Below are 25,363 nucleotides of genomic sequence, written 5' to 3'. Positions count from 1 at the left end.
AAAATAATATGAAAAATTTATACAGAAAGAAGACAAAAATGAATAGATGACATGCAATAAATAAAAAGCATACAGTAAGTAAAACAGTAGGTTCAAATCTAAATATATTTAGATGGATATATGTATATGTATAATTGAACCACTTTTCTGTACACTTGAAACTAACACGTCGTAAATCAACTGTACTCCAATATCAAATAAAAATTTTAAAATAAATAAATCTAAATATATTAGAAAGTGGAAGTAGACTAAATAGTTTAATTAAAAGACAAAAGAGTTTCAGAAACATAAAACATGTGTGCTTTACACACAGAAAACCTAAGACATAGAGAAAATTCTAAGTGAAAAAATGAAAAAAGACAGACCATGCAAACAAAACCAAAGAAAGTTAATACAGTTGTGTTAATATCAGATAAGACTGAGGCAAAAAGCGTTACTAAATTACAGAGGGACATGATATTGATAAAAATTATTTCATTTGCAAGTTATAAGAGGTGTAAATTATCAAAGAAAAAAATTTACTGAAACAAAATAAGTAGACAAATTCATAAGCACAGTGATGTATTTTGAAATAACTTAATAAGAGAAAATAATCAGTAAAGATAAAAACTGTATTAGTAAAATGATAAACAAACTTGACCTAATACACATCTGACAGACGATGGTAAACTACAACAAAACGTACTTTATACTTAAAGTACACATAAAATATTTACCAAAATTGACATAGAAAGTCATAGAACAAATCTTAATCCATCCAATAGACAAGAATCATACAGAATATGTTTTTCGGTCACAGCATAAGAAATTAAAAAATATAAACAGAAAATCCCCAAATATTTGGAAAGTAGGGAATGTATTTTAAACTAGAATTCACAACGGAGATTATAAAATATTTAAGATGAATAACTGTGTAATAATCACATATTAAGCTTATAAAATACACTTAAATCCATGCCTTATGGACTTAAATGCATATAGACACACATTAGGACATAAGAGGAGCTGTTAATAAAATACCTAACCATAGATCTGAAAAATTAATAAAAAATTTATTAAAAATTTTAAGAAAACTTAAATACAGAAAAATAGAATTATAAAACATGAAAAAGCATAAAATAAAAGGGATTAACAAAGCCAAATGATCATACTATGAAAACATCTTTTAAAGTGATAACTCCCTAGAAAATTGATAAAAGGAAAAAGAGAAACTAAGAAAACAGGCAAACACACAAAAAAATATGTATAGTACACAATAAACAATGTTATGCTAATACCTGTGCAATTTTAGGTGAAATGGAAAACCAGAACTTAGCAACAATGAAACAAGAAACAAGTTTTCTATACTCAAATAACCATTAAAGAAATCTAAATACATAATTACAAACCTTCCACAAAGAAAACTAAGGATCAAATAACCAGGGATAAAGTCTACCAATGCTTCAGAGATATATAATGCCAATCTTAAACAAACTCATCCATATTTTAGAGAAAGGGAAAAATGTTCTCAACTCACTTTTTGAGTACAACATAATGTTGACAAGAAATTCTAGCAAAAATACTGTTTCATAAATTTACAGGCCAATTTCTCACACTCACATAGGAGCAAAACTCTTAAATATTAGTAATGGAACACAGAAATGTAAAAAATAAGTATATACCCAAACCATCTTGGGTTGATTCTGAATATGTAATCCTGGTTTAACCTTCAAAATTTAGATATTACATGGGTATTAAGTAGTATCTTAGATATTACACTTAGCTTTCCTCTTAAGTTTCCATAAAATAAAAATAAATAAAAATAGGACAACTTATTTCATTACAAGATACTTACATTTTACATGAAGTGATACATTATTAGCTTTAAGCGCATTATGAAACATCAGGACTGTGTATCTTTATTACTAGCGCAAACATCAAAATATGATGCAAAGAAGTACAGTTAACAATCAATAGAAGAATTAAAATGGAATTTTTAAAAATACCCTGTCAACCCAAAATAAGGCAGGAAAGGAGAACAATTAAAAGAGAAAGCAGTCTGTTCAAACAGAAAACTAATAACAAAACAATATGCCAAATCAAAACATAACAGAAATTATACCAAATGTAAATGAACTAAACAGTCCAATTAAATATCAGAGATTGCCAGAATAGATAAAAGATTTATCTATGAGACATATTTTAAATATAAAGACACAGATAGCTTGAAATAAAGGTTTAGGAAAAGACAAACCATTCAAATATTAAGCAGAAGGATACTGAAGTAGTTATCAAAATATCAGATAAAGTATTCAAAAAGTATTATCAGAAATATAAAAACATTTAATAATGATAAGCAGGTCAGGAAGACAAAGTGATCATAAAGATTATGATCTAATAACAGAGCTTCAAAATACATAAAGACAAAATTGACAGAATTAAATGGGGAAAGAGACAAACCCACAATCACAGCAGGAGATTTTTAACTTCCCCACTCTCACCCATTAGGTGGTAAAGAATCCATCTGCAATGCAGGAGCCACAGGAAACATGGGTTCAGGTTTCATCCCTGGGCTGGGAAGATCTCCTGGAGGAGGGCATGGCAACCCACTCCAGTATTTTTGCCTGAATAATCCCATGGACAGAGGAGCCTGGCAGGCTACAGTCCATAGATTCATGAAGAGTCAGATACAACTGAAATGACTGAGCATACACGCATTCACCTATTAATATTAAAAACATAGAAAATCTGAACATTATCACTTATCTTGATCTGCTAATTGGTATTTATATGCAATAGTACATCCAACTGCAGAAATGACTGCAAAATAATTCAGAAATCAATGAAGTACCAAACATCAGAGAAAATTAACAAAGTTAAAAGTTGACTCTTTGAAAAGATCAACAAAATCAACATGCCTCAAGTTATGCTCAGTAAGAATAAAATAGAATATAAAAGGTCCACATTAAGATGCAGAGAGGTATCACTTATATCCCACAAATACTAAAAGAAAAAAAAAGGAATATGGAGAAGTATTTTATGCCAATCAATTTGATGACATAGATAAAATGGATAAATTCTTTGAAAAATACAATTTACCAAAACTGACACAGCAAGAAACAGAAAATCTGAATGGTCACATATCTATTAAAGTAACTGAACTCAGGGCTTTCCTGGTGGTTCAGTGGTTAAGAACCCATCTTGCAATGCAGGGGATGTTGGTTCAATCCCTTGTCTGGGAAGATCCCACATGCTATGGGGCAACTAACTCTGTGCATCACAACTACTTAGCCTGTGATCCACCACTTCTGAGCCCACCTGCTGGAAATCCTGAAGCCTAAACACCCTAGAGCCTGTCCTCAACAACAAGAGAAGCCACTGCAACGAGAAGGCCATGAACTGAAACTAGAAAACAGCCCCACTCTCTGCAACTAGGGAAAGCCTGGGAAAGCAATGAAGACTGACAGCAGACATAAATAAATGAATAAAATGCTTTAAAGTAATTGAATTCAGTGTCAAAAAAAAATCTTAAAACTCCAGGTCTAAGATTTCACTAGTAAATTTCATAAAATATTTAAGTATAAAATAACTTAAATACACAATGGTTTTAGAAAAGAGAGAGGAAACACTTCCTACTTTATCTTGAATCTTGTGCAACCCAGATACCAAAATCAGACAAACACATTGCAAGAAAAGGAAATTATAGTTCAATATCCATAATGAACATAAAAGCAAAAATTGTTCAAATATAAAGCAACTAAATCCAGCAATATAAAAAAAAAAATCTCATGATCAAACTGGGTTTATCACAGGAATAGGAAATCGGTTTAACATTTAAAAACCAACTAACATAAATCATATTAGTCCATATAATAATTTATTAACTTAATAAATGGGGAAAAATATGGTTATCTCAACAGATATCAAAAAAATTTGATAATATTCACTATACATTGTTTTTAAAAATCTCAGAAAATAAGGACTAGAAGGAAACATCCTAAATCTGATAAAAGATACTAAGAAAATCCTACAGCTAATATACTTACTGTTAAAATATTAAATGCTTCCTCCCTAAAAGTAGGAATGAGATAAAGATGTTACTCCCACTGTGTTGTGTGGTGTGTGTCTGTATGTGTGTGCATGCTCAGTCACTTCAGTTGGGTCACACTCCTTGCAACCCTATGGACTGTAACCCACCAGGGTCCTCTGTCCATGGGATTCTTCAGGTAAGAATACTGGAGTGTGTTGCCATGCCCTCCTCCAGGAGATCTTCCTGACCCAGGGGCTGAACCCATCTCTCCAGCATCTCCTGCACTGCAAGCAGATTCTTTACCACTGAGCCATCCCAGAAGCTCCGTCACTCCCACCACTGCTGTCCAAACTGTACTGAGATCATACTTAGTGAAATAAGGCAAAAGAGAAAGGAAGAAAAGGCATAAAAGGAGAAGAACTGAAACTCTATTTGTGGAGGGCATAATTGTTTACACAGAAAATCCTAAAACATCTACAAGGTAACTACTAGAAATAATAAGTGAAGAATTTAGCAACATACAGAACATACAAAAACAAATTTGATTTTATATCAGTTCAGTTCAGTCACTCAGTTGTGTCCAACTCTTTGCAACCCCATGAACCGGAGCATGCCAGGACTCCCTGTGCATCACCAACTCCCGGAGTTCACTCAGACTCATGTCCATCGAGTCAGTGATGCCATCCAGCCATCTCATCCTCTGTTGTCCCCTTCTCCTCCTGCCCCCAATCCCTCCCAGCATCACAGTCTTTTCCAATGAGTCAACTCTTCGCATGAGGTGGCCAAAGTACTGGACTTTCAGCTTAAGCATCAGTCCTTCCAATGAACACCCAGAAATGATGTCCTTTAAGATGGACTGGTTGGATCTCCTTGCAGTCCAAGGGACTCTCAAGAGTCTTCTTCAACATCACAGCTCAAAGCATCAATTCTTTGGTGCTCAGCTTTCTTCACAGCCCCAATTCTCACATCCATCCATGACTGCTGGAAAAACCATAGCCTTGATTAGACGGACCTTTGTTGGCAAAGTAATGTCTCTGCTTTTCAATATACCATCTAGGTTGGTCATAACTTTCCTTCTAAGAAGTAAGTGTCTTTTAATTTCATGGCTGCAATCACCATCTGCAGTGATTTTGGAGCCCCCAAAAATAAAGTCAGCCACTGTTTCCACTATTTCCCATTCTATTTCCCATGAAGTGATGGGACCAGATGCCATGATCTTCGTTTTCTGAATGTTGAGCTTTAAGCCAACTTTTTCACTCTCCTCTTTCAATTTCATCAAGAAGCTTTTTAGTTCTTCACTTTCTACCATAAGGGTGGTGTCATCTGTATATCCAATGTTATTGATATTTCTCCTGGAAATCTTGATTCCAGCTTGTGCTTCTTCCAGCCCAGCATTTCTCATGATGTACTCTGCATAGAAGTTAAATAAGCAGGGTGACAATATACAGTCTTGATGTATTCCTTTTCCTATTTGGAATCAGTCTGTTGTTCCATATCCAGTTCTAACTGTTGCTTCCTGACCTGCATACAGGTTTCTCTAGAGGCAGGTCAGGTGGTCTGTTATTCCCATCTCTTGAAGAGTTTTCCACAGTTTACTGTGATCTACACAGTCAAAGGCTTTGGCATAGTCAATAAGGCAGAAATAGATGTTTTTCTGAAACTCTCTTGCTTTTTCCATGATCCAAGGATGTTGGCAATTTGATCTCTGGTTCCTCTGCCTTTTCTAAAACCAGCTTGAACATCTGGAAGTTCACGGTTCACGTACTGCTGAAGCCTGGCTTGGAGAATTTTGATCATTTCTTTACAAGCATGTGAGAGGAGTGCAATTGTATGGTAGTTTGAGCATTCTTTTGCATTGCCTTTCTTTGGGATTGGAATGAAAACTGACCTTTTCCAGTCCTGTGGCCACTGTTGAGTTTTCCGAATTTGCTACATAATGAGTGCAGCACTTTCACAGCATCATCTTTGAGGATTTGAAACAGCTCCACTGGAATTCCATCACCTCCACTAGCTTTGTTCACAGTGACACTTTCTAATGCCCACTTGACTTCACATTCCAGAATGTCTGGCTCTAGGTGAATGATCACACCATCATGATTATCTGGGTCGTGAAGCTCTTTTTCGTACAGTTCTTCCGTGTATTCTTGCCACCTCTTCTTAATATCTTCTGCTTCTGTTAGGTCCATACCATTTATGTCCTTTATTGAGCCCATCTTTGCATGAAAAGTTCCCTTGGTATCTCTAATTTTCCTGAGGATATCGCTAGTCTTTCCCATTCTGTTGTTTTCCTCTATTTCTTTGCATTGTCACTGAGGAAGGCTTTCTTATCTCTCCTTGCTATTCTTTGGAACTCTGCATTCAGATGCTTATATCTTTCCTTTTCTCCTTTGCTTTTTGCTTCTCTTCTTTTTACAGCTATTTGTAAAGCCTCCTCAGACAGCCATTTTGGTTTTTTGCATTTCTTTTCCATGGGGATGGTCTTGATCCCTGTCTCCTGTACAATGTCATAAACCTCCTTTCATAGTTCATCAGGCACTCTGTCTATCAGATCTAGCCTCTTAAATCTATTTCTCACTTCCTCTGTATAATCGTAAGGGATTTGATTTAGGTCATACTTGAATGGTCTAGCGGTTTTCCCCACTTTCTTCAATTTAAGTCTGAATTTGGCAAAAGGAGTTCATGATCTGAGCCACAGTCAGCTCCCGGTCTTGTTTTTGCTGACTGTATAGAGCTTCTCCATCTTTGGCTGCAAAGAATACAATCAATCTGATTTTGGTGTTGACCATCTGATGATGTCCATGTGTAGAGTCTTCTCTTGTGTTGTTGGAAGAGGGTGTTTGTTATGACCAGTGCGTTCTCTTGGCAAAACTCTATTAGCCTTTGTCCTGCTTCATTCTGTACTCCAAGGCCAAATCTGTCTGTTACTCCAGGTGTTTCTTGACTTCCTACTTTTGCATTCCAGTCCCCTATAATGAAAAGGACATCTTTTTTGGGTGTTCGTTCTTAAAGGTCTTGTAGATCTTCATAGAACCGTTCAACTTCAGCTTCTTCAGCATTACTGGTTGGGGCATAAGCTTGGATTACCATGATATTGAATGGTTTGCCTTGGAAATGAACAGAGATCATTCTGTCGTTTTTAGGATTGCATCCAAGTACTGCAGTTCGGACTCTTTTGTTAACCATGATGGCTACTCCATTTCTTCTAATGGATTCCTGCCCGCAGTAGTAGATATAACGGTCATCTGAGTTAAATTCACCCATTCCAGTCCATTTTAGTTCGCTGATTCCTAGAATGTCAACGTTTATTCTTACCATCTCGTTTGACCACTTCCAATTTGCCTTGATTCATGGACCTGACATTCCAGGTGCCTATGCAATATTGCTCTTTACAGCACTTGACCTTGCTTCTATCACCAGTCACATCCACAGCTGGGTATTGTTTTTGCTTTGGCTCCATCCCTTCATTCTTTCTGGAGTTATTTCTCCACTCTTCTCCAGTAGCATACTGGGCACCTACTGACCTGGGGAGTTCCTCTTTCAGTATCCTATCATTTTGCCTTTTCATACTGTTCATGGGGTTCTCAAGGCAAGCTCTAATTTTGGATTTGCTTAATTCACTAAATACATTAGTGATTTTAAAGAAAAATCTCTACATCCCTTTATTTATTGGCCATGCCACACTACTTATGGGATCTTAGTTCCCTGAGCAGAGATTGAACCCAAGCCCTTGGCAGAGAAAGTATGGAAATCTAACCACAGGGAATTCCCATACTGAATTCACCAAATACATTAAAAATTTTAAAGAAAAATCTTTACATCCCTTTTAAATAATCCACACTCCTTCCTAACAGATTAGTTACCTATCCCCAAAAAGTGACTTGAAATGAAAATAAATTTGAATTTATTTGAGAATACACACTAACAAGAGGAGTTAACGTAAAATCACTGACAAACTTTTTACCTCATTATTTTAAGGTAATGTAGCAGTAGTGTATCAACATCCAAAAGGCAGACAGACATAGGGAAAATGGAAAGAACAGCACAGGTGGAGTTTATGTACCAGGAGTGTTCAGTTCAGTTCAGTCACTCAGTCGTGTCCTACTCTTTGCAACCCCATGAATCACAGCACGCCAGGGCTCCCTGTCCATCACCAACTCCCGGGGTTCACCCAAACTCACATCCATCAAGTCGGTGATGCCATCCAGCCATCTCATCATCAGTCCCTTCTCCTCCTGCCCCCAATCCCTTTCAGCATCAGAGTCTTTCTCAATGAGTCAACTCTTCGCATGAGGTGGCCAAAGTACTGGAGTTTCAGCCTTAGCATAAAGAACACCCAAGACTGATCTCCTTTAGAACGGACTGGCTGGATCTCCTTGCAGTCCAAGGGACTCTCAAGAGTCCTCTCCAACACCACAGTTCAAAAGCATCAATTCTTCAGCGCTCAGCTTTCTTCACAGTCCAACTCTCACATCCATACATGACTACTGGAAAAACCATAGCCTTGACTAGACGGACCTTTGTTGGCAAAGTAATGTCTCTGCTTTTGAATATGCTATCTAGGTTGGTCTATAAACAGCACTAATTACTTCGACCCTCATCTTTGTTGACAAGTGCAAGAGAAGAAAGGGGAACTGGGAAACCAGTCATTTGGGACTGAGAATAGGAAACTGGGAAACTTTGTCATTTGGTCACAACTCCAAGACAGCAAAGGTAATACATCATTTTGTGTAGATGTAGCACTTTCACTTTTCACTTTCATGCACTGGAGAAGGAAATGGCAACCCACTGCAGTGCTCTTGCCTGGAGAATCCCAGGGATTGGGGAACCTGGTGGGCTGCCATCTATGGGGTTGCAAAGTTGGACACGACTGAAGTGACTTAGCAACAGCAGCAGCAGCAGCCCTCTCTATCACTCATACTAGCACAGAAGAGGTCTATCAAAACCTTAATTCACAGAAGGTGAACAACATATTTACAATGCTAATTTACAAAACTAATCTGAAAAAAAAGACCATCTGCTTTAATGTAGAATACAGTAGTTCTAAAGTTATGGTTAAGGATGAAAAGAACAAAAAACTATTTAATCAGCCACCTACAGAATAGAAAAAGGGGAAAAACTGCATTTCAGAAATGATGCATCACTCTGGAAAAGCTTTGTTTTTACAGACATTCCTCTGAAACTGTCAGGCAAACGTTTTTATAGTCTATTTTTTCTCACACACACTCATGATACACAGCATAAATCAGATATGGGGCAATAAGGCAACAAACATTCTCTCAGACCAATAGAAAGCATAGCAAAAATTATCTATTTCTTATATAATTTTTTAAAACCTACATTCCTTATTTTTCATCTTCCTGGGAGATAAAAAGGTAAGAGAGTATTTTGGAATCATACTTCACAAAGTACAATAATTTTTGCTTGGTTTAAACAACAACAGAAACAACAGTGTGTTATTTTGAAAGGGAACCTAGCCCATTTAGCCTTACGAAGTTCTATTCCTAAAATCTAGACTATTAATACATGCCAAAATGAGAAAAGCAATTTACCTTCAAAATGCTAGGACATTTTTGTTTCTGCTTTAAAAGCTTTGTGGCTCTGGAGGTTAATTAACCTTTCACATTGGGTACTATGGCATTTTCTCCATGAATGAAAATAAAGAAAATATGATTATTTTCTTCATTACTATGTTCTTGAGGGAACAACATGACTTATGATCTAAAGAAGTTTTAAATTGTTGTATAGCTTTTGAATCAACTAAAGATCATATTATGCAAAAAAATGGTATTGATAATAACCAAAGAAAGCTGTAATTATCAGCAATCCCACCATTTGTCTCAGGGTTGAGGTTTCCTATACCTATATTTTGAAAATGTATAGTAATGACATTTTTTATAATATCAATGAATATAAAATCAAAGATTCAAAGACAATTTTTACAGTTTGAAAAATGTTCTTTCCTCTGCTGCTCAAAGGCATAATACCATCTTCTCATAGCAGATGTCGCACCTCATGTTTCTGATATTGAAGATGACCAGGCATTGACTAGTCAAAATCATGTTGGAAAGAACATTCTAGCATGGGAAAAACAGTAAAAGTATATGTAAAGACAGTCACAGAGGAATTATTATTTATTTTCCTCTAGTAGTCATCGGCATATCGGTCACAGCTGGTAGTTTCCCAAAGGCTCTTTTCTTTATTCTTTGAACCTATTCTCCTGAGAAAGTAAATTCATTTATTCCACAAGCAATTACTTAACACCTTCAATGTGCAAGTCTCAAACTATGTGCATTGCCTGAGATTAAAGGAAAATAGAGTATGGCTAAAAGTAATACACCATGATTACTGAGGGACTTAATTTTACCCTAACTTTTTACACCAGAACTTTAAACATAGCCATTATTTGGTATTCTCAACTGTTAATTTGAAAGTAAAAGTTAATTTAATTTTTCACTTACCTCTGAACTCCACTAACAATGGAACTGTCATGAGGAAAAAATAGCTTAAATTCAGTTGTAAAGAAGGAAACACAAAAAGACTTAATCACACACTAGACAAACACTCCTGAAAATTCAGAGTGACTGTTTAGTATAAAGTCTAGATTCAGAACTCTAATCCTTCTGAATTACTAACCTTTGTGGTATACAGCTTCTGACAAGGCTCCCCAAAATTCCCACCTCTTGGTATCCATGACTATATTTCATGCCCACTATGGCCCAGTTGGCAAGCAACCAAGGGAGGGCTTTGCTAATAGCTCATGCAGAAACAGTGGCCTCAGTCTAACAACACACAAGGAACTGAGCCCTGCAAGAGCCACACGAGATAGGAAGTGAATCCTCCCTAGTCCAACTTTGAAATAACTATGGCCTTAAGAGAAACTCAGCCAAAAGACCCAGCTAAATGGTACCCAGATTCCTGATCCACAGAACTGTAACATGATAAATGTGTATTGTTTCAAGCTGCTATATCTTTAATAATTCGTTATACAGCAATAGATACCTAACATAAGCCTACCTGAAGAAAAGTATATTCATGTGCTAATTCTGGTACATATTTTAGAGAAACAAGAGGCCTCTCTAAAGTCCACCAACTGAATTCCTAGTGGCCCAGAGATCCTAGACTAAGAAACCTCTGCTATGATAAACTCCAAACAATATGTACAAAAGGCCTGCAGAAAATTAAACCATGCTGTGTAGCTTAACAAATGTCAGAATACTTTCCTTCCATAAGGTATCATTAAGAAAGTTAAATTAATCTAAATATAAATACTATCTTAGTATTAAATTATCAAAGGTAAAAACAAGTCAAATTATACTAAAACATTACTTTAAATAACGTATTTCATAGTACTAAATAAGTACTGAGGTTAAAAAATTGACTAAACACCATCCTTAAGTACTGTGTGAGACAAACACACACACAAAATAATTATAATAAGTTCTGGGATACAAACAGAAATTTGCAGATGGTATCCATTCATGTATGTAATACACATGACATATATGCATGACTTTATTAAACTTTAATTATAAAGTAAATAAATACCTGTACAGTTTTTCCAAGTCCCATGTCATCACCAAGAATACACCCTCTTCCTTGGATGAAGTGTCCATAGAGAAACTGGGCTCCCTCCCTTTGGTAGTCTCTTAAATACCTATTGATAGTATAAGGAATGGAGTCTCCATTTTCAGATAGTTGAAAAGGAACAGCTGACGATGGAAATTTTCGGTCTGGGAAATAAGGTTTTTCCAAATCTTCATCATCAAATATAAAATTCCTGGAGCAATCTTTAACAGATTTTACTTCTTGAAGTCTTTTAAGAGGTACTCTCCTTTCTTGAAAATCTGAATATAAGATGACTGCAAATGACTTCCCACTTTCATCCACTGTGATAGATTTTATGCTTGCTTCACAAAGTTTTTCATTATCTGGAGAAGGGGCAAGACATCGTTCTCCTGGATGCCATGTATCTATAATAATAAAGGAGAAAATAAACTTTCCAAATCTAACTTTTAAAGTAACACCTCATTCATCCACTTCTAGGAGAAAAAAATATTCCTCACATAAATACCCTTCCCAAAATCTGAAACAAGACAAATCATAGGTATCTTCCTAAAGTATATTATCATAATAAAGGGGATATAATTTATTTTCAGTTTTTCTCACCCTGACTATGTGTCATAATCTCCCCATACATGCTTAATCTAGTTATGCTGATTAGGTTGATATGGGTCATGGGCATTTGGTTTTATTATTGTGGGCAAATGACTCATGGGCATTTGGTTTTATTATTGTGGTTGGTTATTATTGCTAAATTCAAAAGGTGATTCTGATGCACAGCCAGGATTAAGAACCACTAAGAATCACCTGATGACTCATGAACATTATGTATAACATTCATACATATAGCAGAATAACTGTGAATAGGACTTGGTAATAGGTAAGCTAAAGTCCTCTGAACAGCTATATTTTTGTGATTCTTCTGTCTGCTTTTTTAGTTATTCCATGTCCTTTTTCTGAACAAAGCTATTTCATCTGTCAATACTGCTGTTTCTAAAATGTTCCTTGAAGCTGTATACAGCTAATCAAGGGAATCTCCAGTTCAACAGCAGAGTGACATGCACCAGCTTTATCACAGCTTTTTCCATTCGAGGTTTTTAACAGCTGAGGTTCTTAAAAACGAGATGAATTCTAAGATCTCCTTCTGCTACCATTTCACTATCCTTTGAAAAGTCTGACTTCTCTCTATGTATGAATTCATTCTGTGCTTAACTGTACAGCTATTTTATTTTGTATTCAGAAAATACAGTACTATGGAGTGGGGAGGGAAGCCTCTACAGAGTATAATATTGGTACAATTAAAAGGTACCAAATAGAGGAAATTAAGTAAAAATAATTTTCCTAATGGGATTTCATGTAACAAGAATTCCAGACGAATTGTATGGCTACAATTGTAAGAATACTAGGAATTATTTTTTCCAAACATTTCTCACAGAGATCATATGATCATTGGTAGTTTCCCAGGGTCTTTCTAATGATTCTGAGTTAGGCTTTTATAACATTCATGATTATAACTAGTATGTCTATATTCTCCAGTAAGAATAGCTCATTATGCTATTCCCCATCAGTTGTTCCTCAAAAGTAAAATCATTATTCTAACTTTGATAAAGTTGTTTTTATATAACAATCAGAAGCACAGCAAAGAAAATCTGTTCTCCCACTCTAATTTTGCTTTCAAACTGTTTGAGAATTATTACACTCTTCTAAAAATGTTCTAATGTGAAAATAACACTCCGATTCACTGTACAGAGATAAGTCAATGGACCCTATTTTCATAACAGTACTATCTGAACCTTAAAACCTATGTTAAGCCTTAAGGTAAGTCTTAACACATTACTTGTTTCATATGATTTGTCTGCCTATCCAGCATATGCCTTGTAATTTTTTAGAGCTTTAATTCATTAACTTATTATCAATGTATATGATTTAAAACCAGCTATTCACCAGATACTGTACCACACTATGAGTATAAAAATGAAGAAGAAAAATGTCAAAAATGATAGTCATTAAACCTTGCTTGAAACTAGTCTTTCCCAATTTCATTAAAAGGAATCACTGTCTAGCCAACATTTCAAGGTAGAAAACCTTTCAGTTCAGTTCAGTCGCTCAGTCGTGTCCGACTCTTTGCGACCCCATGAATCACAGCACACCAGGCCTCCCTGTCCATCACCAACTCCCTGAGTTCACTCAGATTCATGTCCATCAAGTCAGTGATGCCATCCAGCCATCTCATCCTCTGTCGTCCCCTTCTCCTCCTGCCCCCAATCCCTCCCAGCATCAAAGTCTTTTCCAATGAGTCAACTCTTCAAATGAAAACCTTTAGTCAGTCCTTATTCCTCTTCTGATATTACTCCCTACATTCAATCCATCAGAATGTCCTGGTGGTTCTACTTTAAAAAAAAAAAAAAAGGCCATCACTTTCCTCCATGCCACCAACTCTTCAAAATAACTATTGGCAAACTTTTTCTGTAGAGTCAGATTTTAGCTGTTTATTATTTTAGATTTTGCAGGTTTTATTGTCACTTGCCTTTGTAACACAAAAGTAGCTACAGACACATAATCAAATGGATATGGCTGTGCTCCAATAAAACTTTATCTACAAAAAAAAAAGTGTTGGGCTGAATTTGGTTCTGACTGTAATGTGTCAACGTCTGGCTTTCTCCTAAATTACTGCTCTAGACTCCATTCTTTACCCATTCTCTCCACTGACATTATCTCCCCCTACAATCCATTTTCCACATAGCTGCGATATCAACTACTTAAAAATATTTATTAGTAAATCTTTAATTTAAAATCTTTTAATAATTACCCACTACAGAAAGAATAAACTCCAAGCTCCTTACTATGGTCTTCGTGACCCTGTATCATTTCCCCCTACTTACCTCTCCAACTTAAAATCTATCAATATTTCCCTTGACTCAGCATACCAGGCAGGTCTTCTCTCACTTATTGTTATGTCATCGCCTCATAGATTTTGTTTCTGATCATCTTATTTAAAGTACCCCACTATTCTGTACCTGAGTATTTTACTGCCTGTATAGCACATATCACAATGTTTAATTATCATGTTTACCTTTTAAAAATCTTTCACTAGAGAATAGTATCTTTTCCGAAAAAAATGTCTGTATTGTTCAAAATTTTATCCCCAGGGCCAGCACACAGTAGGCATTCAATAAATGTGCTGAATATATTAACAAAAACACATTCCGAACCTCACAGAACCTTGATATCTAGTGAGAGAGACAAATACTAAAAAGTTCACACATGTGAAATTGTTGCTTTAAGAGTGCTGTAAGAAAGAGGGACTAAAGAACAGTTTTAAAAGGAAGGAAATCTAGGCAAAGAATGTCAGTCGGGGGGTACATATAGCAGGTGCAAAAACCTCATGGGCTTCACACAACAATCTATAGCAATCTATTAAAATTTGGTTTCTGAGTTTGGGTAACTTGTAGAACTAAGGAGATTCAGTTAAGTTTGATCTAGAGCAGTATCTCTCAGCATTCAAAGTCCAGAACAAATAGTTTAAGTTAGGATGATTTCCTTTTGGACTCAATGGGGGGTAAGGCTCCTTACAATCTGGTCCCTGTGTCCGCTTTAACTTCATTTCCTCCCTTTCTCCTGATTTCATCCCAAACTTGCCTTCTAACTGTTCTTCAACCATGACAAGCATACTCCCATCTTCGGTCCCTGAGATTTCTGTTCCTTCCACCAACCCTCTCCCTAAATCCCAATGTGACTGATTCTCTCACTTCATTCAGGGTTCTGCTCAAATGGCATCTCCTCAGAGGTATCTCGGAGAAGGCGATGCCACCCCACTCCAGTACTCTTGCCTGGAAAATCCCATGGACGGAGGAGCCTCGTAGGCTGCAGTCCATGGGGTCGTGAAGAGTCGGATACGACTGAGCGACTTCACTTTCACTTTTCACTTTCACTCACTGGAGAAGGAAATGGCAACCCACTCCAGTGTTCTTGCCTGGAGAATCCCAGGGACAGGGGAGCTTGGTGGGCTGCCATCTATGGGGTCACACAGTCAGACATGACTGAAGCGACTTAGCAGCAGCAGCAGCAGAAGTATCTTCTCTGATCACTCAATCTAACATAGCACTCCCTGCCACTCTCTCTTCCTTTACCCTGCTTGATTCCATTTTCAGAAAAAATTTGAAATATCTGTTATTGGTTATCTACTTCAGTTCCCCTGAGTAGAGACAATTTGTGTACACTGCCATATTCTGGACACTGAGGACAATGTTTGAAACTCAAATACTTATCAGATTAACAAATATTTATGTAGCGCTAACATTTTGAGGTTTATGTGTGCCACACATGCAAATTATACATAGTAGGTCATTTAAGCCTTACAACAACCCTACTTCCCTACTTCACTACATTCACTACTTCATGTAAATACTATTATTAGTTCCCTTTTATAAATGGTGAAACAGATAAAGGTTAACCACAGCCACACAGCTAGACAGTGTCAGAGCCTGGATGTGAATCAAGCTATCTGAACTTGTAGCTACCATGCTGTACCAGTACACTCATGAATGAACAATTCCTTGGAACTGAGCAGCCCTCAGTTCAGTTCAGTTGCTCAGTTGTGCCTGACTCTCTGTGACCCCATGGACTGTGTAGCACGCCAGACTTCTCTGTCCATCAGCAACTCCTGGAGCTTGTTCAAGCTTATGTCCATCAAGTCAGTGATGCCATCCAACCATCTCATCCTCTGTCATCCCCTTTTCCTCCTGCCCTCCACCTTTCCCAGCATCAGGGTCTTTTCCGATGATTCAGTTCTTCACGTCAGGAGGCTGAAGTATGAGTAGCCCTGCCCCCTTTTAAATGAGATATGAACATCCCAGTTACTATAATCTCCACTCAGCAGCTTCATCTACTTATTTTACCTGCCAGGTTTCTAAAGATATTTGTATTTGTGGTCCCTGAGTGATAGTGTCATCAATTTCTAGTCTTCAGAGCTGAGGCTTGTTACTTAAAAGTCTCTGAAGTTTGGTTCTATATTTCTCATCTATTTAATCAGATCAGTATCTTCCTCAAAAGAAAACATGTAAACAATCAGCATATTTCTAGGCACAGAACAAGCATTCAACATTTGTAAGTTTTTGTTATATCACTATTAATAATGAAAACTATTAATTTGGGGGCAAGAGGACATTCCAGATGACTTGTGGCAAATAACCATGTTCTCCCTAAACCACTCTTAGTGACCCATTAAAGGTGATCCTGACTCAATAAATCACATATAAAGCTCTTTGTGTAATAAACTGAACTAATCTCAATCTATATTCACCACTTAATAATGAACCTACCATTCACTAAGGACTGAGGCACACAACAGAGAATAAAAATACCAAACATTTACTTAGTGTTTACTATGAGCCAGACACTGGGTCACGTTAAGTGCTTTGCATGACACCATCTCAATTAATAGTCAAAAGAACTCAACTTGATTGAACTCAGCAATGATTTCAGTTTTACAGATGAGCAAACTACGCAAAGTTGCTCAGCAAATGACTGTCAGAGCCAGCACTAGATCCGTCTGACTTCAGAGTTTCTCAACACTGAATCACAAAGAACTAGTCCCAGCTCTAAAGGGGGTACACTATCTCCATCTGTCACTCACAGAGGCCACAGGGTAAAACCCCGACCCCAAGGGAACTGGCATGAACAGGTCCAGTCCTACACAGTCAAGACAGGTGTCTGGGCAGAGAGGCGAGCTCGGAGCTTATACCTTTGCCGTTGGTTTCCGCGCGGGGCTTCGGGGTAGACTGATCCATCTGGCCAGGGGGAAGGGCTTGGCAGCCAGGTTGCATTTAACACCCCACGGGCGGCAGAGGACCGCCAGGAGGAGGCGGGCAGGCGGAGGGTGGCAAACTCCACCTTCCGCCACCCTCGGTACATCGCCCTCCCCTGGAGCTCGACGTCACGGCACGGCGGGAGCAAAGGTGGAGCCTGATGGGGTCCAGGGAGAAGGGACGGTGGCCTCTGCGACAGCGGCAGAGCCGGAGGACGCTATGGAAGCTGGCAAGGCAGCGCTCACCTACTAGCCTGGCGCTCCGCCGGCGGGGGAAGACAACAGGCTGGCTACTCGACCCTTTACCCTCCCTCTCACTGTTAGGCCTCCCTTTGCAGCCCGGCGTAGCGTCTAACCCGAACTCGGAAAATCCCGCGAGAACTGGCTCCGGTACAGTCCTCGGGATCTCACGATAACAAAAATCTTGGTTTACAGGGGCGGAGCGATCTTCCGGCCGTCTTTCCTCTAGAAAGCGTGCAACACAAAGATCAGCGATAGTTGCAAGTAGCGCGGGGGTTGGTATCGTTTACCCGCTTTGTGCGGCTGTTGTGGCTGCAGAGAGAGTCTGGAAGGTGGCCGTGGGCGTGGACCTGCTGAGGGTCTTTTAAGGACCGGTAAGAAAGGTGACGGCCTAGCAGGAGACCATCGTCCCAGCGCTCCTTTGTCCATGGGATTCTCCAACCAAGTATATTGGAGTGGGTTGCCATGTCGTCCTCCAGGAGGACATAGTCACGTCTCCAAGTGCAGCTGGGAAAGATTATTTGGTTTTAAGGGCTCATACGATAAAACTGGGTCCTCCAGTAATTCAGGATACTCTTCCCTTATCAAGATCTATACCCTCAAGCACATCAGTAAGATTCCTTTGCCATAGGATTAAGATATGAACATCTTTGGAGATCATTATTCTGCCTACCCCAGCTTCTTAATGAGGAAAACTATGGCTATTTCCTCTGCAAATAGATATCTATTTTTGACAGATAATAAAAATCAGCATGTTTTCATAAAATGCTTCATCTAGAATAGCACTTGTTTCTGTTTACCAGCAGGTAGAAATTTTGTATTGAAGAGAAACATCTAATTCATCCATTAGCTATGTATTACATGGCCCTCAAACATGGTTCAGAGATTAGACATTTATCCTCACTGCTTCAAAGTCCTCACCCATAGCAGACTCATAATAGTGATCCACCTAAAAAGGATTATTGTAATAATTAAATAAAATAAATACAACACCTAAAACAATACCTACTCATAGTAAGAATTTAGTAAGGAATAGTATTGCAATATACTGTTGTTATCAATGGAATTTGTCCACTTGAAAGTTGCATTCTGCATAGCAATTGCTTCAGTTTAATATTTTGGCCAATAGTTGATAATGCATTATTACTTAGAATTTTAGACTAGATTCTAACTTAAACAGCACGAATTGTAAGGCATATTTTCTAGGTACAGCTGAACAAAACTTATTACTATCATTACATGCATCTTGATATTAGAAATTTTAAAATGTAGGAAAAAAAACTTGGACTTGATGAAATATATCTATTTTACTTAAATTCTGTAAATTTTGTCCCTAAAATCAATAGCAATTGGAAATTCCAATCTAGCTTATTTTTTTGTCCTATACCTATTAGAGAAGACATTTGATTTTTCCCTCCACTGAAATGACTAGTTATGTAATGTCGTATTTTTCCAGAGGTCCACTGATTTGACAAAAATTTTAGAAATAAATATTGATTTAAATGAAAGGGATCATCTGGTTGATGGAATACTCTTGTGACTAACGAAAGCAGTTGTTTTTGTTGTTCAGTTGCTCAGTCATGTCTGGCCCTGTGCAACCCCATGGACTGTACTATGCCAGGCCTCCCTGTCCCTCACCAATGGAAGCAAAGGGAATATTTGTGAATATTCCTTATTTAATTCCCTCAATTTCTGAATATTTCTTATTTAATCTCTCCACCATTGTTATGATACATGGTGGAGTAGAAATAATCAGGACATAAAAATATGTTTTAGTGAATGAGATGCCTCACAAAATTAGACATCCTCAAACATTCCTTTCCCCATTTAACAATAGTGTTTGTCTCAGCCCATTACAGTGATGTCTTTGTCTAGGTGCTAATATTGTAAACATCCAACACGATAATAGGACACTGCAAAGTGAAATTAAAAGACTTGCAAAACATTGAAGAATTCCTGAAGTCAATATAAATGATATTGGATAGCTACATCACATGTAAAAACTGTTGGCAAAGTCATATCTAGCAAAATTAAGCATGTGAAAACTACAAAAAGAGAAAAAACACAGATGATGGTAGCATAGACATTTCAAAAGGATATTACTTGACTATCAAAGAGACCCTTGAGAAAGGTGATTAAACCTTGTAATGTTTTACAAAAAAGTAGTCTTTATGTTCCCACTCAGGAGTCAAAATTGTGACCTCCAAATTGTGAGTTAAGCAGCAAAAAGGTGCAAGAAAAAATTGGTGTATGTTTTAGTCTATTTTGGTTGCTATGACAAAATTCTAAAGACTGGATAGCTATAAACAGCAGACATTTATTTCTCACAGTTCTGGAGGCTGGAAAGCCAAAGATCAAGATGTCAGCATGGTTCTATTCTGGTGAAGGCCCCCTTTTATTCATAGCTGGCCCCTTCTTGCTGTGTCCTCACGTGGTGGAATGGACTACAGAGCTCTGTGGTTTCTCTTTTTCAAGAGCACTAAAAATGGCAACCCACTCCAGTATTCTTGCCTGGAGAATCCCAGGGACAGAGGAGCCTGTTGGGCTGCCATATATGGGGTCGCACAGAGTCAGACATGACTGACGCGACTTAGCAGTAGCAGCAGCAATCCTATTAATGCAGATGACACCACCCTTATGGCAGAAAGTAAAGAGGAACTAAAAAGCCTCTTGATGAAAGTGAAAGAGGAGAGTGAAAAAGTTGGCTTAAAGCTCAACATTCAGAAAACGAAGATCATGGCATCTGGTCCCATCACTTCATGGGAAATAGATAGGGAAACAGTGGAGACAGTGACAAACTTTATTTTGGGGGGCTCCAAAATCACTGCAGATGGTGATTGCAGCCATGAAATTATAAGACATTTGCTCCTTGGAAGGAAAGTTATGACCAACGTAGATAGCATATTCAAAAGCAGAGACATTGCTTTGCCAGCAAAGGTCCATCTAGTCAAGGCTATGGTTTTTCCAAAGGTCATGAATGGATGTAAGAGTTGGACTGTGAAGAAAGCTGAGTGCTGAAGAATTGATGCTTTTGAACTGTGGTGTTAGAGAAGACTCTTGAGAGTCCCTTGGACTACAAGGAGATCCAACCAGTCCATCCTAAAGCAGATCAGTCCTGGGTATTCATTGGAAGGACTGATGCTAAAGCTGAAACTCCAATACATTGGCCACCTGATGCAAAGACTTGAGTCATTGGAAAAGACCCTGATGCTGGGAGGGGTTGGGGGCAGGAGGAGAAGGGGACGACAGAGGATGAGATGGCTGGATGGCATCACTGACTCGATGGATGTGAGTTTGGGTAAACTCCGGGAGTTAGTGATGGACAGGGAGGCCTGGCGTGTTGCAATTCATGGGGTCACAAACAGTTGGACACAACTGAGCAACTGAACTGAACTGAAATGAATCCTATTAATGAGAACTCCATTTCATGACCTACTCATCTCCCAAACCTCACATTGGGCATTAGAATTTCGATATTTGAATTTTGAGGGGACACACATTCACCATAGCAGTATGAAAATATAAGACAGTGCAAGAAATTGAGTCTGAAGAGTTCTAGTTACTTGATTTTCAGTTCAGTTCAGACAGTTCACATATTGTTGAAGCCTGGCTTGGAGAATTTTGAGCATTACTTTACTAGCGTGTGAGATGAGTGCAATTGTGTGGTAGTTTCAGCATTCTTTAGCATTGCCTTTCTTTGGGATTGGAATGAAAACTGGCCTTTTCCAGTCCTGTGGCCACTGCTGAGTTTTCCAAATTTGCTGGCATGTTGAGTGTAGCACTTTCACAGCGTCATCTTTCAGAATTTGAAATAGCTCAACTGGAATTCCATTACCTCCACTAGCTTTGCTCATAGTGTTGCTCGCTAAGGCCCACTTGACTTCACATTCCAGGACGTCTGGCTCTAGGTGAGTGATCACACCATTGTGATTATCTTGGTCATGAAGATCTCTTTTGTACAATACTTCTGTGTATTCTTACCACCTCTTCTTAATATCTTCTGCTTCTGTTAGGTCCATACCATTTCTCTCCTTTATTGAGCCCATCTTTGCATGAAAAGTTCCCTTAGTACCTCTAATTTTCTTGAAGAGATCTCTAGTCTTTCCCATTCTGTTGTTTTCCTCTATTTCTTTGCACTAATCACTGAGGAAGTCTTTCTTATCTCTCCTTGCTATTCTTTGGAACTCTGCATTCAGATGCTATGTCTTTCCTTTTCCCCTTTGCTTTTGGCTTCTCTTCTTTTCACAGCTATTTGTAAGGCCTTCTCAGACAGCCATTTTGCTTTTTTGCATTTCTTTTTCTTGGGGATGGTCTTGATTACTGCCTCCTGTACAATGTCATGAACCTCCATCCATAGTTCATCAGGCACTCTGTCTATCAGATCTAGGTGCTTAAATCTGTTTCACACTTCCACTGTATATTCGTTAAGGATTTGATTTAGGTCATACCTGAATGGTTTAGTGGTTTTCCCTACTTTCTTCAATTTCAGTCTGAATTTGGCAATAAGGAGTTCATGATCTGAGCCACAGTCAGCTCCCGGTCTTGTTTTTGCTGACTGTATAGAGCTTCTCCATCTTTGGCTGCAAAGAATACAATCAGTCTGATTTTGGTGTTGACCATCTGATGATATCCATGTGTAGAGTCTTCTCTTGTGTTGTTGGAAGAGGGTGTTTGCTATGACCAGTGCGTTCTCTTGGCAGAATTCTATTAGCCTTTGTCCTGCTTCATGCTGTACTCCAAGGCCAAATTTACCTATTACTCCAGGTGTTTCTTGACTTCCTACCTTTGCATTCCAGTCTCCTTTAATGAAAAGGACATCTTTTTTGGGTGTTCGTTCTTAAAGGTCTTGTAGGTCTTCATAGAACCATTCAACTTCAGCTTCTTCAGCTTTACTGGTTGGGGCATAGGCTTGGATTACTGTGACATTGAATGGTTTGCCTTGGAGATGAACAGAGATCATTCTGTCATTTTTGAGACTGCTTCCAAGTCCTGCATTTCAGACTCTTTTTTTGATTATGATGCCTACTCCATTTCTGCTAAGCGATTTTTGCCCACAGTAGTTGATATAATCGTCATCTGAGTTAAATTCACCCATTGCAGTCCTTTTTACTTCGCTGATTCCTAAAATGTTAACGTTCACTCTTGCCATCTCCTGTTTGATCACTTCCAACTTGCCTTGATTCATGGACCTAATATTCCCGGTTTCTATGCAATATTGTTCTTACAACATCAGACCTTGCTTAACAGCATTTGAACTTGCCAATAAGTAACCTAAACCTTTAAGTTTACAAGTCAGTATTATGCAACTGTATGACTGTACTTAACACAAATTGTACACTTTAAAATGGGTGAAGAAATTAAATTTTATGTGATAAGTCTTTTTTTTTAATATACTATCATTAAAAGACAAAATAAAACACTTGGGTCAACAGAAGGACAGTTTGCTTTTTAAGTCAGGTATAATGAAAGATACATAGTGAATGGAGGGTTAGTGTTAGGAAGGTGATGAGTATAACCTCTTGAACCTTACCAATGCTGTTTTTACTTCATAACTCATTAAATATTAGAACTTGAAGAAATCTTAGGGATCCCATGATCCTGCACTCTAATTTAAAGAAAAAGTAGTTAGAATATTTGTTCCAGGTCACAAATAGAAATAACAAAATCAGGATGAGAATATGTTTCCTGATATTTATTACAGTATAATAAGTATATAAAAATTTTCACAGATGATATTTTTATATTTGAAAAATTAAATCCTGTGATGTAATTTCATGTAATATTTTATATTACATGTCACATAGTAAGCCTAACAAATCTACAACAAAACACAAGGAACTTCATGTTGAAATAACTTTATAAAAATACTCAAAATGATAGCTGACCTTGCAAAAAATATGTAAAACACTTATAGGCCAAAAGTAAGGAGGGAGGTGAAAACTAGCTTGTTAAGCTGGCACTTATGCCACTGTTGTCATGGAGGCATTCACCCATCTCAGTTACCAAAAAGTCTGTGTTTTAATGGTCTTGTGATAACAAAAGACAAGGCCCCCAAATGAAACTGAAACTCTCATTTGAAATCTGAAAACTTGAAAGGTAACATCCTCAAAGAAATGGTAGAGTAGAAGAAAACTGGAGAGCAAAAAACAGGGAGGATGAAGAACACATTTTTTTTTTGGCACAGACTCCAGACAAGTGTGTGTGTGTGTGTGTGTGTGTGTGTGTGTCCTGACATTTTGAAACCACAATCATCCCCAAAATGGATTATGATTTGAATTCACATAATCTGCATGATCTAGGAAACCCCAAGGTGCAGTAATAGCATAATGTAGTGCCAGGTTCATTACATCCAGATTGGTAAAAGGAAAATAGCATATCCTCTCTCAAAGAAAACATTTTAAATCTCAAAATTCTCAGAGATAAAGTCCTATAAAACTCTTCATAATCTCCAAACTGAAAAACACAGAAATGAACTTCCATGGGCAAAATTCAGTAGGGAAAACATACAACAAAGATAGACCCTTAGTAATTTCAGTTATTAGAAGTATTGCCAAAAAGTATACGTGTATATAGATTAAAAAATTGACTGATATTTTAAAAAATGAAACTGAAAACATGAGAAAGAAAAAAGATAGTGTCAAAAAACAGCAAGTAGATTTTTTTAGAGGACTAGAACTTTTGGAAGTGAAAATTTTAGTTATTGACATTAAAAACTCATTAGTAAGTTACATATCAGATTAAACACACCATAATCTACCATATAGCACTAGGAACTATATTTAGTATCTTTTAATAGTCTATTTCTGCTTTATTGACTATGCCAAAGCCTTTGACCGTGTGGATTGCAATAAACTGTGGAAAATTCTGAAAGAGATGGGAATACCAGACCACCTAATCTGCCTCTTGAGAAATCTGTATGCAGGCCTGGAAGCAACAGTTAGAACTGGACATGGAACAACAGACTGGTTACTTCAAGGCTGTATATTGTCACCCTGCTTATTTAACTTATATACAGAGTACATCATGAGAAACGCTGGACTGGAAGAAACACAAGCTGGAATCAAGATTGCTGGGAGAAATATCAATAACCTCAGATATGCAGATGACACCACCCTTATGGCAGAAAGTGAAGAGGAGCTAAAAAGCCTCTTGATGAAAGTGAAAGAGGAGAGTGAAAAAGTTGGCTTAAAGGTCAACATTCAGAAAACGAAGATCATGGCATCTGGTCCCATCACTCCATGGGAAATAGATGGGGAAACAGTGGAAGCAGTGTCAGACTTTATTTTTCTGGGCTCCAAAATCACTGCAGATGGTGATTGCAGCCACGAAATTAAAAGACGCTTACTCCTTGGAAGAAAAGTTATGACCAATCTAGATAGCATATTCAAAAGCAGAGACATTACTTTGCCGACTAAGGTCCGTCTAGTCAAGGCTATGGTTTTTCCAGTAGTCATGTATGGATGTGAGAGTTGGACTGTGAAGAAGGCTGAATGCTGAAGAATTGATGCTTTTGAACTGGTGTTGGAGAAGACTCTTGAGAGTCCCTTGGACTGCAAGGAGATCCAACCAGTCCATTCTGAAGGAGATCAACCCTGGGATTTCTTTGGAAGGAATAATGCTAAAGCTGAAACTCCAGTACTTTGGCCACCTCATGCGAAGAGTTGACTCATTGGAAAAGACTGTGATGCTGGGAGGGATTGAGGGCAGGAGGAGAAGGGGATGACCGAGGATAAGATGGCTGGATGGCA

General features: G+C 37.8%; 1 protein-coding gene across 2 annotated transcripts in view; it reads right to left on the bottom strand.

The window, feature by feature from the left end:
- ERCC6L2 (ERCC excision repair 6 like 2) overlaps nucleotides 1–17,756 on the bottom strand; it is a 152,374-nt gene extending 134,618 nt beyond the window's left edge. The window contains exons 1-2 of one of the 2 annotated variants that reach the window (XM_005684146.3): nucleotides 17,313–17,756; nucleotides 11,555–11,979 (exon numbers count right to left, since the gene is read on the bottom strand). In XM_005684146.3, coding sequence (XP_005684203.2) covers nucleotides 11,555–11,979; nucleotides 17,313–17,394 — 507 coding nt within the window. In that variant the 5' untranslated portion in view covers nucleotides 17,395–17,756. The remainder of the gene's footprint in view (nucleotides 1–11,554; nucleotides 11,980–17,312) is intronic. The other variant, XM_018052475.1, reaches the window with a different exon arrangement.

The sequence above is a fragment of the Capra hircus genome, chromosome 8 (assembly GCF_001704415.2).
Source record: "Capra hircus breed San Clemente chromosome 8, ASM170441v1, whole genome shotgun sequence".
NCBI lineage: Eukaryota > Metazoa > Chordata > Mammalia > Artiodactyla > Bovidae > Capra > Capra hircus.
This window is presented reverse-complemented; position numbering and strand designations above follow the sequence as displayed.